The sequence below is a fragment of the Protopterus annectens genome, chromosome 2.part2, assembly GCF_019279795.1.
Source record: "Protopterus annectens isolate FY-2018-M chromosome 2.part2, PAN1.0, whole genome shotgun sequence".
Taxonomy (NCBI): domain Eukaryota; kingdom Metazoa; phylum Chordata; order Ceratodontiformes; family Protopteridae; genus Protopterus; species Protopterus annectens.
Window position 1 is genome coordinate 742,126,378 of NC_056730.1, and position 15,756 is coordinate 742,142,133.

General features: G+C 40.9%; 1 protein-coding gene across 1 annotated transcript in view; it reads right to left on the reverse strand.

Annotated features, from left to right (window-relative positions):
* Positions 1 to 15,756, reverse strand: part of SLF1 (SMC5-SMC6 complex localization factor 1) — a 1,376,372-nt gene that overhangs the window by 974,155 nt on the left and 386,461 nt on the right. Inside the window, exon 4 of the mRNA XM_044064135.1 lies at positions 6,041 to 6,284. Within this exon, the coding sequence (XP_043920070.1) occupies positions 6,041 to 6,284 (244 nt within the window). The remainder of the gene's footprint in view (positions 1 to 6,040; positions 6,285 to 15,756) is intronic.

The window sequence follows — 15,756 nt, forward strand, 5'->3', positions numbered from 1 at the left end:
TATGCCTAAAAAACAAATGATAAGAATGGCTGAAGATCTAATTACTCTAATCAGAGGTAGCCAACCCCCCCTTCTAAGAGGCCTAGGACTGAAGTTGATTATGAATTTTCTGATCAGGATTCTGTTGTTTCTGATTCTTCTGATGATCTGGATTTGCCCTTATCTACTTATGAAGATTCTGATGTAGAGGACTCCATTCCTTCTGCTTCTCCTCCTTAGGATTTTTCTTTTGGGGAAACCTTACATACGCTAAGGGAGAATTTCCACTGGGAAAGCCAGGATTTTTCTGATTCAAAAAAGAGGCATAGGGATTTCCTTCTACTACCTCAGCATATGCCTTTAGCTATTCCTCCTGCACTAGACATTGTTGATGATGCTTTTTTGGAATCTAGTTTGGCCTCTGATTCCCTGCCTCCTGCTTCCAGAAAACATGACAGATACTACAGGGTCCCTGAGTCCCACAAGTTCCTTTTTAAAAATCCTATTGCAGATCCAGGGACTATTTCACAGGGGCCCAAGGGCATTAAGGCTTCTACTGCTAACAAATCCTACCCCTTCTTATAGAGACTTCTGGGCGCTGGATAGATGGGGTAAAGGTTTATACTTCTGCAACCTTGGCCATTAGGGCTTTAAACTGCCAGTTTCATATGTTAAAGTATCAGTAACATGTTATTGGACTTCTTAAACAGAAAATGATGTTGATTCCTGACTGTGTGGAAAATAAAGAATTACAGGATTTAATGCATTCTGTTGAACAAGTTGGAAAACATACTTTGCAATGTGGTTTTGATTCGTTAGAGGCCTCTTGCAGGGCTGCTGTTACTGGGTCTTTGCTGAAAAGTCATGCTTGGCTTAAGGAGCAATCTTTGCCTGATCATGTTAAAGCTAAATTGTTGGATGCTCCTTTAAATCAGGACCGCCTGTTTGGCAACAAGGCTGAGGAAGTTCTTAAAAAGATGGAATATAAAGCTAAATCTATGCAAACTGTTAAACCTTTTTTTTATAAGTTAAGCCTCCTAGATTTTGTAGGCACTGGCCCTCTAAGAATTGGTCCTTTCCAGCCCCTTCCAGGTCTTCTCAAGCCAAACCCAGACACAGCAAAAACCCCAGGTTTCAGTCCCAGGGGACACACAGAACAAAGCAGTGGGGGGCCTCCACTTCCAAATCTGGGAATAATAAGTCTCCCCCCATGGTAAACTGTCTCAATGACTTCCTTTTAAAATTTCCAAGCACTTATCAACTGACTGCCCCTTTGGGGGGAAAGATTGCTCTTCATGCAAAGAATTGGGAACTCATTACCCAGGACAAATGGGTTTTAAATATAATGTCCCAGGAATACAGATTTCACTTCCACACGTTGCTAACACCAAGCGGGTGGCCGGACCTACCCCCAAATCAGTGGGCAGAGGCACAAAAACAAGTACTTTCTCTCTTAAGGGGGCTATTCAACTGGTACCAGAAGAGGAAAAGGGACAAGGTTTCTACTCAAGACTTGTCCTGGTACCCAGAAAAGACAATTCATGGTGTCCTATCCTGGACCTGTCTGCTCTAAACACCTTTTTAGAGATTCCAAAATTCAAGATGCTGACTCTTCACCAATTACTTCCTATGCTTGGCAAAGATGCCTGGTTGCCAACACTAGATTTAAAAGAAGCATACCTGCACATCCCAATCAGGGAACCTTGCAGAAGATACCTACGCTTCAAAGCAGGCTACATGCACTATCAGTTCTCTGCACTGCCCTTTGGCTTATCTCCTGGGCCCAGGGTATTCACAAAGTGCCTAGCTCCAGTTATTGCATTTTGCAGGTGAAGAAATATTCAATTATACCCATACATGGACGATGGTTTAATTCAGGCAGAAAGCCAGGATATACTTTTGAATCATCTGGCCTTTGTACAAAGGGTTCTAACTTGTCTGGGGTACACCATAAATGAAAAGAAATCACACCTGGTATCCCGTCAACAAATTATATTCCTGAACTTCCCAGATGGCCTACCTCATGCCAGAGAAACAAATTCTTTTGACAACCTACTTCAAACAAGTGGCCACAAAGACCCTGCTATCTGCAAGACAAATACTGCAAGCCTTGGGGTTCATGGCCTCCTGTATTCTTCTAATTCCATATGAAAGACTGCATATGAGGAAACTACAGTCGTATCTAAAAAGCCTATGGCGTCAACATTCTCAGGATCTATAAGCAATGATTCCTATCATACCTTGCATATGCCTAGAGTTCCTTTGGTGGGCAGAGGTAAAACAAGGGACTACCTTTCACACCACCCCCTGCCGCCCAAACCCTAACAACAGATGCATCAGACTATGCATGGGGGCTCTCCTGGCAGGGAAGTGCATTCAGGGCAAATGGAACCCAAGTCAAATGCACCTGCATATCAATCAAAAAGAAATATTAGCTGTACAGAATGGTCTGACAGCCTTCAAGGACCACATTCTTCCAGGACAACTAATGGTAAAGACGGACAACACCACTGTTATGTGGTACATAAACAAGCAGGGGAGCGTACGCATTCTTACCCCTTCTGCAGACTAGCCAAGACATTGTGGAACACAGCCTTGAGCTACCAAGTGCACCTACAAGCTCAATTCCTGCCAGTTAAAATAAATACACTGGCAGACGGACTAAGCAGAAACCTCATGGACCCTCACGAGTGAAAACTGGAACCAAGGATTTTCAACATGTTGACAAGCAAATGGGGGAGCCCAAATATATATTTGTTTGCCTCTCCCCAGAACTACCAACTGGACAAATTTTGCACAAGGACTCCCCACAAACAAGCCTGGAAAGTGGATGCTCTGTCCTTCAGCTGGAAAAACCTATCAGTCTATGCCTTCCCCCCTCTGCCTCTGCTCTCCAAAGTACTACTAAAAATCAAACAGGACAAACCCAGGATGATTTTGGTTGCTCCAGACTGGCAGCGCCAACACTGGTACCCCCTCCTGTGCAGTGTGTCATGGTTATCTCCATGGCACCTGCCTCACACTCCTTCCTTGCTGTCTCAGCAGGAGAACCAGATTCTGCACCCTCAGCTTCTAACACTGAACCTTGCAGCCTGGCTAATTACTTAATCTCTCCTTTACCATCCCCTCAGCAAACCTGTGATGGATATCATTTTAGAGGCAAGGAGGCCTAGTACTAGAAAATCTTATGCTGAAAAATGGAAAAGATTCTGTGCCTGGAACCAATCCCAAGGGATGAGCACAGCAGCGCCCAATTTACCTCAGATTTTAAAATACTTAACTGAGATGCTTCATAAGGGCCTGTCTTTTTCCTCCATTAAAATCCACGCCTCAGTCATTTCAGCTCATTATAAACACAGAACCTCCCTTCTTCTCTCATCCACTGCTCAAGCAGTTCCTCAGAGGGGCCAAAAATTTGAGAATACCCAGGAGAACTCCAACCCCAGCCTGGGACCTTAACTTTGTCTTGGAGAAACTCACTCTTCCTCCTTTTGAGCCAGCTGCTAAGGCAGACTTAAAATTTCTTTCTTGGAAAACAGCTTTCCTTTTAGCAATCACTTCAGCTAGAAGGGTATCTAAATTACAGGCCCTTATGGCAGTGGAGCCTTTCATCATCTTTCATGTGGACAGGGTGTCCCTCAGAACCAATCCATCCTTCATGCCCAAGGTAGTATCCAGTGTGGCTCTTAATCAGTCCATTCATTTGTCTACCTTCTTTCCCAATCCACAGAATAAAGGGGAACGGATACTGAATTCCTTAGATGTGCATAGACAACTTAGATTCTACTTGGACAGGACTAAACCTTAAAGGAAATCTGAACAACTGCTGGTGGCATTTGCTACAGGGGCAGAGGGGAAGGCTATTTCAAAGCAAACCATTTCTAAATGGATAAGCCATTGCATTCATTTCTGCTATAAGCACCACGGAAAACCTATCCCCTAGGGGATCAGACCTCACTCCACCAGGGCTGCATCTACCTCTACAGCCTTTCTCAGAGGCACCCCTACCAGGGACATCCTAGAAGCTGCTACCTGGAGTTCTGTACATATTTTTACCAAGCATTATCACTTGCCAATTTTTTCTAAATCCAGAGCTGGCTTTGCCACTGCAGTCTTGCAGGGCCTTATAGCTGGCCCTAATGCTATCTAAATTCATCCTCCCAACCATAGCTTTGGGAATCTACCCAAATGTAATGAATGCAACATAGTACAGTTGTGTACACTTACCATAAATGTAGATGTTAAGAGTGCATTCACTGTTGCAGTCCTGGTTACCCTCCCTCCAGCTCCCTAACTTTTTTTGACTATACCTCTACTTTCCTTTACTATGCTTAAAAGCCTTTTTGGTGTATTTGCTTTTTTGTTGGAGGTATATCTTTGTACTTTTATATTTAATTGCTTCCCTTTAGGGGGGCACCTGACATCTGGGGCAAGAAAAACTGATGTAATAGTGTCGGCTGCATGTTTTATACCTCTGACGACCTGACGTCATGGAAGAAGGGACAGCAACCGATGCAGGACCCAAGACTTTGTTAATCAGGCCGACTGAGGGCTACCTGCAAGCAGATAACCCGAATGTAATGACTGCAACAGTGAATACACTCAAACATCTACATTTATGGTAAGTGTACACAACTGTACTTTTCTCTGCGACTATGTGCTGGCTAGCACCTGACTGGACCACTAGAAGTTGGTGTAGCCAGTGAGCATAATATACAGCAATCTATCTTATGAAGGTGGCCAAGCATGCAATTGGGCAGAACTGATGTGGTTTCCATCAGGGTCCAAAACTGCTTCAGAGAAAAACAACTAAAACTACAACTCCTAATCTAGAAGCTTTCCTTTATGTACACCCTGATAAGGGCTGCTTTACGTTCAGCAGTATATGTTTGCTAAATCATATAAATAAACCTGGTACATTACGGGGTCTTCTTGACATTACTGAAATATCGGGTCTATTTTATGTATTCGAACGCTTAATTGTTCGAATCACTAAATATCGAGCTGTAGTGATTGAACAATTAAATGTTCGAATGTATTAAAAATAAATATTTACAAAAAAAAAAAAAAGTAACGGGTGTAAGCAGGGGGGCAAGCCCCTCTGCACACCCCACACTCCCCGCTACTTAAATATACCAACTCCGAGATCCCACTTCAGTGTGCTACAGTGCAGAAATGGAAAATTTCCCATTTCCTACACTGTAGACCAATCTTGGAGTTGGTATATTTAAGTAGCAGTACACCCTTTAGTTTTTTTTTTTATTAGTTTTTTTTTTAATTTTTTAAAATATTCGAACATTTAAATGTTCGATCACTAAAGTTCGAATATATAAAATAGACCCAAAATATCAATAGATTGACTTTCAAATCACCGAGACCAAAAGAGTGAAGTTTCATATAACTGAAACTTCACTATGCCGACATTTAGATGACTGAACAATTGAAATGCTGACTCCAAGCTGAGCAGAACAGGAAATTTGCTCATTTCCGCACTGCAGTACGATCTCGGAGTTGCCCCCCCCTGCAAAAACTAACATTTTAAATTAAAGTGTTTGTGATTTTTGGTTTAACAAATCTCCACTGAATATTTTTGCAGGGCACCCTCATGGATATTCAGTGAGATTTGTTACTTTCAAGCAGCTATTGGTTTGTGGGCAGGGTTTGGAGGACAGCTCATTAGTTTAGTATATTATATTTGACAGGGCAGTGCTTACACGGGATGAGTTTTTTGTTTTGCTGGTGCATTATGTGAGAGGTACACTTAATGTTACCAGGTCATTTTTTTGACAGTCGGCTATGTGGGGTTTCAGCACATTGGATTTTCTTCCTTGTCGTCTCAATGATTTGAAAGTTGGTCTACTGACACTATGACATCTGTGGTTTACGTGGCTTGATAAAAACATGAACATTAAGTAACACAGTATATACAGCACACACACAGATAAATGTTTTCTTCCACTTGGCACACTATTTGCTACCAATAAACTTAAATTAGAAAAACAGCTGAATAACAATGTTAAATCAAATCTACTCCTGCAAAGTTCACAAACTACTCTCTCACCTTTCAACAGCCAGTTTTCGGCAATCACTGCTTTTTATAAGTAATACAACCTTCCACCCATAGAATGCTCCTGGAATACCAGTCTGTGATAGCTTCTCTCGCCATCGTTTGGGTGCAGACTGCATCACAACTGGATAGCATGAATCCTGTTCTGTCTTGTATCCCCATTCATAGGTTGTTTCGTCAAGCCAATTGCCTCTTTCAGCACTATGGATTACATAATCTTTAGTCAGTATCCATTTCCCTAAATGAAAAGAGAAGTAAAATGAACATTTACTAGTATGCTAACAAGTTGTTTATTTACAAAGCAGAGTAACTGTACAGAATATACTGGTGAGCACACTTTCCAGTGACTATTTTTTTAACTGGACACAAAAAATGTGCTTGGTCTCTTTTCAGAGGTAATGATTCCCCTCCTATAACTCCATCATATGCTGGATCCCAATTAACAGTGGGAGCTATATGTCCCCATTGCCCTTCCTCTCTCTGTGTTCTCTCTTGTAATATTTAATGCTGACTGTCCTACAGGTCCAAACCTCCACTTTAATACTACTTTTATATACAATACTTATATAATATCAAGCAGCTCTCCTGAATTCCAGTAGAGTTGAAGGACTGTGTAAAACATGATATATTCTGATTTCACAGGCTTGAAGCATCCCAAAAGCATAAAAGCCCATCAAATAACATAAGATGTCTATTTTCTTGTGATACAAATTAAAGAATACTTTAAGTCTAAGCAGAAAGAAATACCAAAGAGAAAGAGGGTATGCAAAAAAAAAGGATTTTGATTTATTTGCCACCAAGTGTGCCATCAGAAGGGCTCATGTTAGTGAAGCCCATTTATTAATTGGCAAGTTGCTTACATGATACAGTTGTAGTACTACTCCCTTATTCTTGAATGCAGCGCAGAACAATACATTATCTTCTGTGAAAGTGTTTTCTAAAAAGAATAGTGTTACAACTGTCATACTGTGAAGTTCATAGGTTAGTACTAGGCTGACTGCCCTTGCGAGCCACTGTAAGCCTAGCCAATTATCACCTTGTGAGACTCAAACCTTGTACCTTTAGGCCACCCTCCCAATCCAAAATAAATGCTTGTTTTCCCTTCCATGTATTCAAACCCTGCACCTATGGCTCATGTGGCTGTACCTCAACCATTCAGCTGTGAGGATATTTGCAGAAGGAACCTTACTCTTTTTTTTGCGTCTTTTGGCTTTCCCCAGGTAGGGGTCGCCACAGCAGAACTCCGGTCCGCTAATGATTGGTAGTTGATTTTTATGTGTCGAGTTACCAGCCCTGACACACAACCTTCAACAAAGGTACGCCCATTCACGCACATCTCCACGCAGAAGACGCTCAAAAAAAAAAAAAAAACAGTTCAAGCCAAAAAAGGTGTACAAGAGATGAATCCAGTCTCTTCACTATTCATTTGTCTCACTAGGTTAATGCTGTTACGTATTAGGCTTTCTCTGACTTCAGCTTTTTTTTTTTTTTTTGTTGTTCTTCCACAATGGTCACTGGTGGGAGTAAACCGTTACTTATGTCTTCTCAATACACATGCATCTCAGCTGTACCTTCCTCCTCCCTCTTTACCAATAAGCCAGTGCAGCTCCCCCCTTCAATACTCAAACACAATTAATTTTTACATTTATTACAGCTCAGTTTCTGTCTTAGACCCCCACTCTCCATTTCCAAAACTATTAAAAAATCTCAACAGTACGCTGGTCTGCAAGATAAAAGATGAAGATGAAAATTGAGAGAGACCAATATAAAGAATGGCCTAATAAATAAATAATTTCCTTGAGAACTGTATGAGCAAGTCTAAAAAGATCATCTTAAGCTTCAGAGACTGACAAGCTCTATTACTGTGGGAATAAGTACAGTTCTGCAAGTGAACAAACCACAGAAGTAGATGTTCAAATGAGCACTGCTGCAGTAGCCTTTGCTATTTGGGTTATAGCCTGCAAAGGATACAACAGCAGGGCAGCTTCCAAAACTTCAGGGTACCTTTCATGCACCCAAACCGTCAGGCAGCTCAAGCAAAGCTGCCTAAAAGACTACTTTGGGAACCAAGCCCTTAAGAACTTTCCTGTCAACAGATACAGGGAGGCTCAGCTCAGTTAAGAACAAAAAATAAATAGCCACACCCTGGAATAAACAACATACTAAAAACAGGGGGGGTGGAGGGAGGGAGAAGCTACTTCAGCAGTGATCATTCCAACATCTACTATTATGATAAGTTTAATTACACACCTGTACTACATTCATAACATTGATCATCGCTGCAGTAGCCCTAACCTTAGTTGTACAAACAGATTACCTTGCTTACTACATTTGGAAGGTGGAAGGAGAAGAGTCCATCAACCCCTGGAGAATGGGCATTGCAAAGCCTAATCTAGAATGCAAAACAATATTGTTTCTAAACAATTTCTTCAATATTAAAAAGAAACTGCAACCTGTAAATCTCCTCACCCACCGCAACCTAAGTCAATGCGGTGATATACATCCAAACTCTGGTCGTCCCCCTTCCAGCCTGTTATAACCCCCAACCTCCTTAAAGTCCCTACACAAAACCACCATCAACTGCAAAGCATAAGAAACAAAATAACACGCCTACATGCCTGGTTAGACAAAAACAAACCAGACTTCGCTGCCATTACTGAGACATGGTTAAAACCTTATATCAAAGATGCCGAATTCCTACCACAATTACAACTGCCTCAGAATAGACAGATCACATAAAAAAGGGGGAGGTATCGCATTGATATACCCAAACATTTTCACTGTAGTTCAATACACAAAACCCATCCCACAATTCTCAACAGAATTGATACTAGTATGCTTTCTAAAAATGAACAACAGTAAAAAACTTTGCATCATCGACATATACATCCCCCCCCACACGCAACAATATTCCTATACTTGAAGACATTCTTGTTTGGTCAACTAATAACATTACAAACAAAACCTTCATCCTAGGGTATGTTAACATTAACTGGCTTGATATTTCTAATCAGGACCATTCCACCAGCATAAACCTATATAACTATGCGCAACTAATAACCAATATAACCTGGCCTAACAATAAAACAGGCAGAGGCTCAATTCTAGATTGGATACTCGTCTTCGATCCTAACAAAATCTCCTCCTCCAGCACACTACCAAACAGTATTAGTGACCACTTACCAGCTTTTATAACTCAACTGGACCCCACTCAAATATCTCCCTCTCCATGAGGCTGTTGAATTCTTCAATTCAATATTTCTTAGAATTTTAAATAGTTTAGCCCCACCTCGACTAAAAAGAGTAAAAGCTAAACAGGCAACCTGGCTCACCAAACACACAAAGCAAATTATGTCTGCTAGGGATAAAGCTTGGAAATCCTGGCAAAAAAAATAAAAATCCTAACAACCTCATTCAGTATAAACAATTACACAGCCAGACAAAATGATTAGCAATTAAAAATAAAAAAGAAGACTTACTAAGCTTCACGACCAACACAAACTAAACCCCAAGAAATTTGGAGCACAATTAATTCCCTACTCCATCCAGGTAAAAATAAAAATCCTTGCACTAATCCAGATAAAACTCACACTGAGATAACCTCACTCTTCAATTTATTTTATCGACACCATAACTGAACTCACCACTACCTTCCCATCTATAGACCCCTGCCCACCTGAACCTCCTGCTTCACACTCCTCTACTACTCCTCTCTTCTCATTCCCACCTATACCCAACTTCCACTATAAAAATCTACTTCAAAAACTCAAACCTTGTACCAACACACCAGACAATTTACCTGCTGAAGTTCTACAACTATCTGCAAACTCCATTGCCAATACTGTCATCATACTCCTCAACAGATCTATTCAGGAGTCTAGTATACCAAACAAATGGAAGAAAGAATTTGCTCTTCCACTCCATAAAGGTGGCAACAACTCTGATATTTCTAATTTCCGACCTATTGCTAAAATATTAGAAAAATGTATTCACACTCAACATCTTAACTGTCTTGTACAAAACCAGTTACTTTCCACCACACAGCATGGCTTCAGGCCAGGTCATTATACCTGCAGTGCTCTCATATCCTTTATTGACACAGTAAACAGGGCTAGCAATGCCAGTTACATAGTCTCCTCACTATTCCTAGATCTCTCTAAGGCCTTTTACATGGTTTCACATCCCCTTCTGCTCACAAAACTCACCAACTTGGGTCTCTCACCCCATACCTTAAACTGGTTCTCAGACTAAATCACCAATAAGCAACAATCCACCAAATGGCAATACTCCTTTTCACCTTTTCTCAACACAACCACAGGTGTACCTCAAGGATCTATACTAGGTCCCCTCCTTTTCAGTTTATTCATTAACAAGTTCCACACCAGCCTTACCCATGGCACAGTTATCCAACATGCAGATGATTCTACAATCATCTGTACTGCAAATCTATATCTGGGTTATGTCTTACCCAAAATGCTTTCACTTCAACCAAAATTTGGATGTCAAACAACCATCTTGCTCTAAATCCCAATAAAACCAAACTTCTTATATCCCCCTCCCCAAAAAAAAAAACTACCGCTCTGAACAAGAATGACTTTTCTGTCCAATCCCATAATGATACTCTCACGGAAGTCATTCCAAGTACCAAACTGCTAAGAGTTATTATTGATGAAAATCTAACATTCGGCCTCCATATCCATAGCAACATCAAAAATTAAGTACCCTCTATAGATACAAATACTACTTTAATATCACTGCTAAAAAAGCTGTAGCAACATCTTTCCTGGTATCATCTCTATTATACAGTGCCCCAATCCTCAACAATAGTCAGTCCTCCCTGAAAAATAAACTGGACTCACAAGATTGCCAAATTTGTAACAAATTCAAAAAACTCAGCACACCACTGCTTATCTCCAAAACAGCTAAACTGGCTCGAGCTCCCACACTATCTCACATTCACAATTAACTACTGCACATAAACTCATACAAGCCTTCAAAGTTTCCCCTCCCTCTCCTTCTTATTGACAACATACGACCCTAATAGGCCGCTAAGATCCAAAAATACAATGATGCTGAAAGTTGGAAAACTTAACCTTGCAGCTGGTCAAATGCTGTACTCTTTTACTGTCTCAAAACTATGGAATACCCTGCAACCTTCTATCAGAACAATCAGTAATCCTGCTCTCTAAGAAGTCTCTCAGATCACACCTCTCTTCTCTCTCGCAATGTACTTGTGCCAAAACAGTACCTCCTAACACCCGATTCACTACTATATCCCTCTACAATATCACTACTTAGGAGCTCTCTCTGACTTGCTAAACTCAACTGCATATGCCTCTAAAACTCCAACAAGTAACAATCAAAACTGCTACCCTACCTAACTCCATCCTCAATGTTCAAATTGTACAAAATATACTGTTGTGTTTAATATTTATTTCCATGCATTGAGACTGTATATACACTGCATATTGTGCTTTTTCTTGTATGTACTATTAATGTTATGTGGAGCTTTTCTCCCCGGGTCTCTACTGAAAATGGACTCACCTTGGCCCAGTAGACTTTCCCGGTTAACAAATACAATAACTAAATAAATTAAAATAAATAAATACAAAAGGAATTACGTTTATAGTGTTCTGTAAAAGTATGCACAGAAGATCTTGCTGCGCCTATAATACTTGTAGAATTCAACCCTTTCTAAAAAGCCATAGATTAAGCCAAGGCCCTGGTAGAGTGGACCATGACTCTGCCTGGAATAGTTTTGTTGCGATGAGTATAACAAAATATAATAGCCTTAAACAATCATTTGGAAACCATCTATTTTGACACAGGTTGCCCCTTCGTACCTTCAAGAGAAATGAACAAATGATTTGAAGATTTGAAAGATTTAGTTTTTGTCGAGATAGTACCGAAGTTCATATAGACATCCTGGTAATGGAGTGCAGTAACCTTTTCTACCTCACTTTTGGGTTCAGGCAAGAAGATGGATAGTTTAGATGAAAGTAAATTCAGATACCACTTTAGGCATAAAAGCAAGATATGCTTCTTGCAGAGGTCAGAGCCATCAGTGAAACTATTTTCGATGTTAAGAACCTCAAGTCAACCAGGTTAGCTGGTTCAAATGGAGTAAGTGCTAGCTTCTCAAATTTTAAGATGGCAAGGAAGGGCCACCAGTTTTTGTGGAGGTCTCTTATGCAAAACTCTTTTCAAAAACATTTTCACATAACACCGTCTTGAAAGAAGAGGATCCGTATGCACACATGCTGAAATGGCCAGGAACCTTGACAGAGAAAGGACATAGGATATTTGTGTGAGTTACTGCCCTAACAACTAGCCCTGAACTGGTGCTGGTTATGCTCTTCACACCAACATGAAAACCTTTTCCATTTGCTAATATATGATTTTCTTGCAGCAGTTTTTCTTGCCTCTATTAGTACCTGTTGCATTTTCTCAGTAAAGAGTTGCCGAAAACGAATTAAGACCTTATCATCGAGGCAGTCAACTGAAGTTTATTGGCGATGGAATGTATCAAACACCCTTATTCTTGTCTAAGTAGATCCAAGTTTGTCTAAGTAGATCCAGTCTGTGAGGAAGCTTGTGGTAATTGCCACTGGCCAATTCCAAAAGAGAGAACCATGGATACCTAGGATGGAAGGAAGTCACCACAATGATCTTGACGGATTCCTTCTGAAAATTCAGACGTAGCCTAACATGCTGGTGGAAAGGGTGGAAAAGCATCAGGACCATTAGTGTCAAAAAAGAAAAGGTGTCTTGTCTTCCAAGCCTTTTTGCATGTAGTCCTGGAGCAGAAACATGTCAGCTGATTGTTTAGAGAGGTGGCAAAGAGGTCTACTTGAGGAACTCCCCCACAGATGGATCAAATCTTGGAAGACCCCCCCCCCCCCGATCTAGTTTCCATTTTTGAGGGTCTACTCCTGTCCTGGTCAGTTTGTCTGCCATACAATTATGCTCTGAAGGAATGTAGGACGCTTGTAAAGTGATACTAAGCTGTGAACAACCTAGTTCTCCCTTGACTGCTGATGTACAACTACTGTGGTATTGTCTATAACAAACTGAAGAGGTAAAGATGATTCAGGCAGTTGAGTGCTATGAACAGGGCAAGCATTTCTTTTGTACTTATTTGTTTGTGATTGTTACTGGTTTCCCACACACCTTGCACTTTTATCATTCCTGAAACTGCTCTCCAAGTAAAGTCCAAGGTGTTTCTGGTAATGGAGTGCTTTGGAACATGAAAGGAGATGGGAAGACCTGGATTTAGGGATATCTGTTGTCCCCACCAAGTGATTTCTCGTCTGACAAACCCCAGCATTGGGATTTGAAAAGACATAGGGTCTTAGTGTTGGGATCAAACAGACTTAAGATACTGTCATATCTTTCTCATGTGATATCTTGCCAGGGGTATCGAGAATCATAGATGCCATGAGACCCAAAATCCTGAGATAGTCCCTTGCAGTGACCAAAGTATGAATGGAAAACCCTAAAATATCTAGGTCTATTTTTTTCCTTTGGAATAAAAGCTCTCTGAATTGTCTCAATGTTAACATCCCAGAAACACAATCCCTTGAGAAGGGGTTAAGAAAGACTTCTGAATGTTGCTCTTAGAATTCCAGCTTGTGTAAGAGAGCTCTCACCCAAGAGAGACACTGCTGACACCTTGAAAATGAGTCTGCAAACATAAGCAACTCATCTAAATATGGAAAATGTGGATACCCTGTAGCCTTCAATGAGCTAGACACTTTGAGAACATTTTTGGTGTAGTGCATAGTACAAGGATACGGCACAGAACTAATAATGTAATCCAGACACAGAAAACCTTAAGAAACACCTGAACTCTGGATGAATATGGATGTGATAAGCATCTTTTAAACCTAGCGTTACCAGGAAACTTGAATGAGGAAGAGGTTAACAGGTTGTGAAGTGACATCATTTTGAATCTGGGCATTATCACAAACAAATTTAGGAAATGATTCAGCACTGGTCTAAAAGTATTTTCGTTCTTTGGCATTAAGAACATTCTTGAATAAAACCACTTTCCCACCTGAGAAAGGGGAACTGGTTTGATTACTCCCTGGAACAGCATGTGAAGAAAAACAGGTGGAAATAAGAGAGTCTGGTCTGGAGGTTGCGGAATGACCCCCTGGAAAGGAGGAATTTCCTTCCAGTGCAATCTGTAACATTGATGAATTATGTTCAGAATCCATTTGTCTGACACTATCTGTTTCCAAAAATAAAAGTGAAGGTTCAAACTTTCTAAAAGACAAAATGGGTGCTAGGGTGGAAAGGGGGAACAAAGTCTTTTAAATAATCACTTTGAGTTTTTGGGAGTTTCCAGAATTATTCCTGGAACTCCCTTCCCATTCCTTCTTAAATGTCTGTTTACCTGCATTTTGCATTTTGTTTCTTACCAAAACTGGATGAGGAGTTATAGAAAATCCCTTGGAAAATTTGGAAAAGGAGGGCTTAAAAATCTTCGAGATTCCCTGGATCAGATTACCTCTTTCACCAAACTTTTTGATCACCCTGAGGCAAAGAGCCAAAAACTAAATTTCTAGCCAAAAGGGTATAAAGTCTCATTCCAACATCATCTGGAAGTTTTTAGAAAACAACTATGCAAACCTCCTCAAAAGAATACTAGTGGCCATAGCCTTTGAAAAAGTATCAGCAGAATCACACACACAAACACATACATAGGCAGATACTAGGCTATCTGCCCTAGGGCATTTATAAGCCTAGCCAGAGTGTGTTTGGCTTTCGCCTCCCTTTTAGATTAGTTAACTGTGCCTCTGTATAGTAGGTCACAGAAGATAGCCCTTTAAGGTTAGTTTACTGTGCCTCTGTCTAGCAGGGACACAGAAGAGATCCCAGGGGTAAACTAAGGATCTCCCATCCACTCGTCAAGATTTCTCTTGAAGAGGATCAGTGAGGGGCTCTGCCTAACATGAATTGGGATTCTGTTCCAGAGTGAGGGGAGCCTCTGGGATATGAATCTGTCCCTCCAGCATGTCCTATTTATTGCTGTGCTGAGGTTTAAGTCCCTGGAGCATGTAGCTCTAAGGGATTTGGATTTCCTGAGGTGGAGCATGTCCATTAATTCTGGATTAGACATGGCTTTGTACGTCAGGCATAGATCACCTCTGAGTGGGCGGTAAGCAAAGTACAGTTGTGTACCTACCATAAATGTAGATGTTAGAGTGTATTCACTGTTGCAGTCATTACACTTGGGTTATCCTGCTGGCAGGCTACTTGCAGTCGTCCTGAATTCCAAAGTCCTGGTCCGGCGTCGGTTGCTGTCGCCTCTTCCCTGACGTCAGTGCGCCAGAGGTATATAAGATTCAGCCAACACCATTTTCTTCAGTTTTTCTTGCCCCAGATGTCAGGTGCCCCCAAGAAGGTAGGCAATACACATTGCTTATATAAAACATACACTAAAATAAACAGTATCTTCATCTACAAGCAAATACACCACATAGGTTGTACAGGATAGAGAAGTATAGATAAGTCCCAGCAAAGAAAGGGGGGTGGTGGGTGGGTAACCTGGACTGCAACAGTGAATACACTCAAACATCTACATTTATGGTAGGTACACAACTGTACTATGTTCATCGTGTTTCACTGTTGCAGTCATTACACTTGGGTTGAATCCCAAAGCTGAGGTTGGGCGGCTGGGTCTAAATAGAATTAGGAGTGGCTAT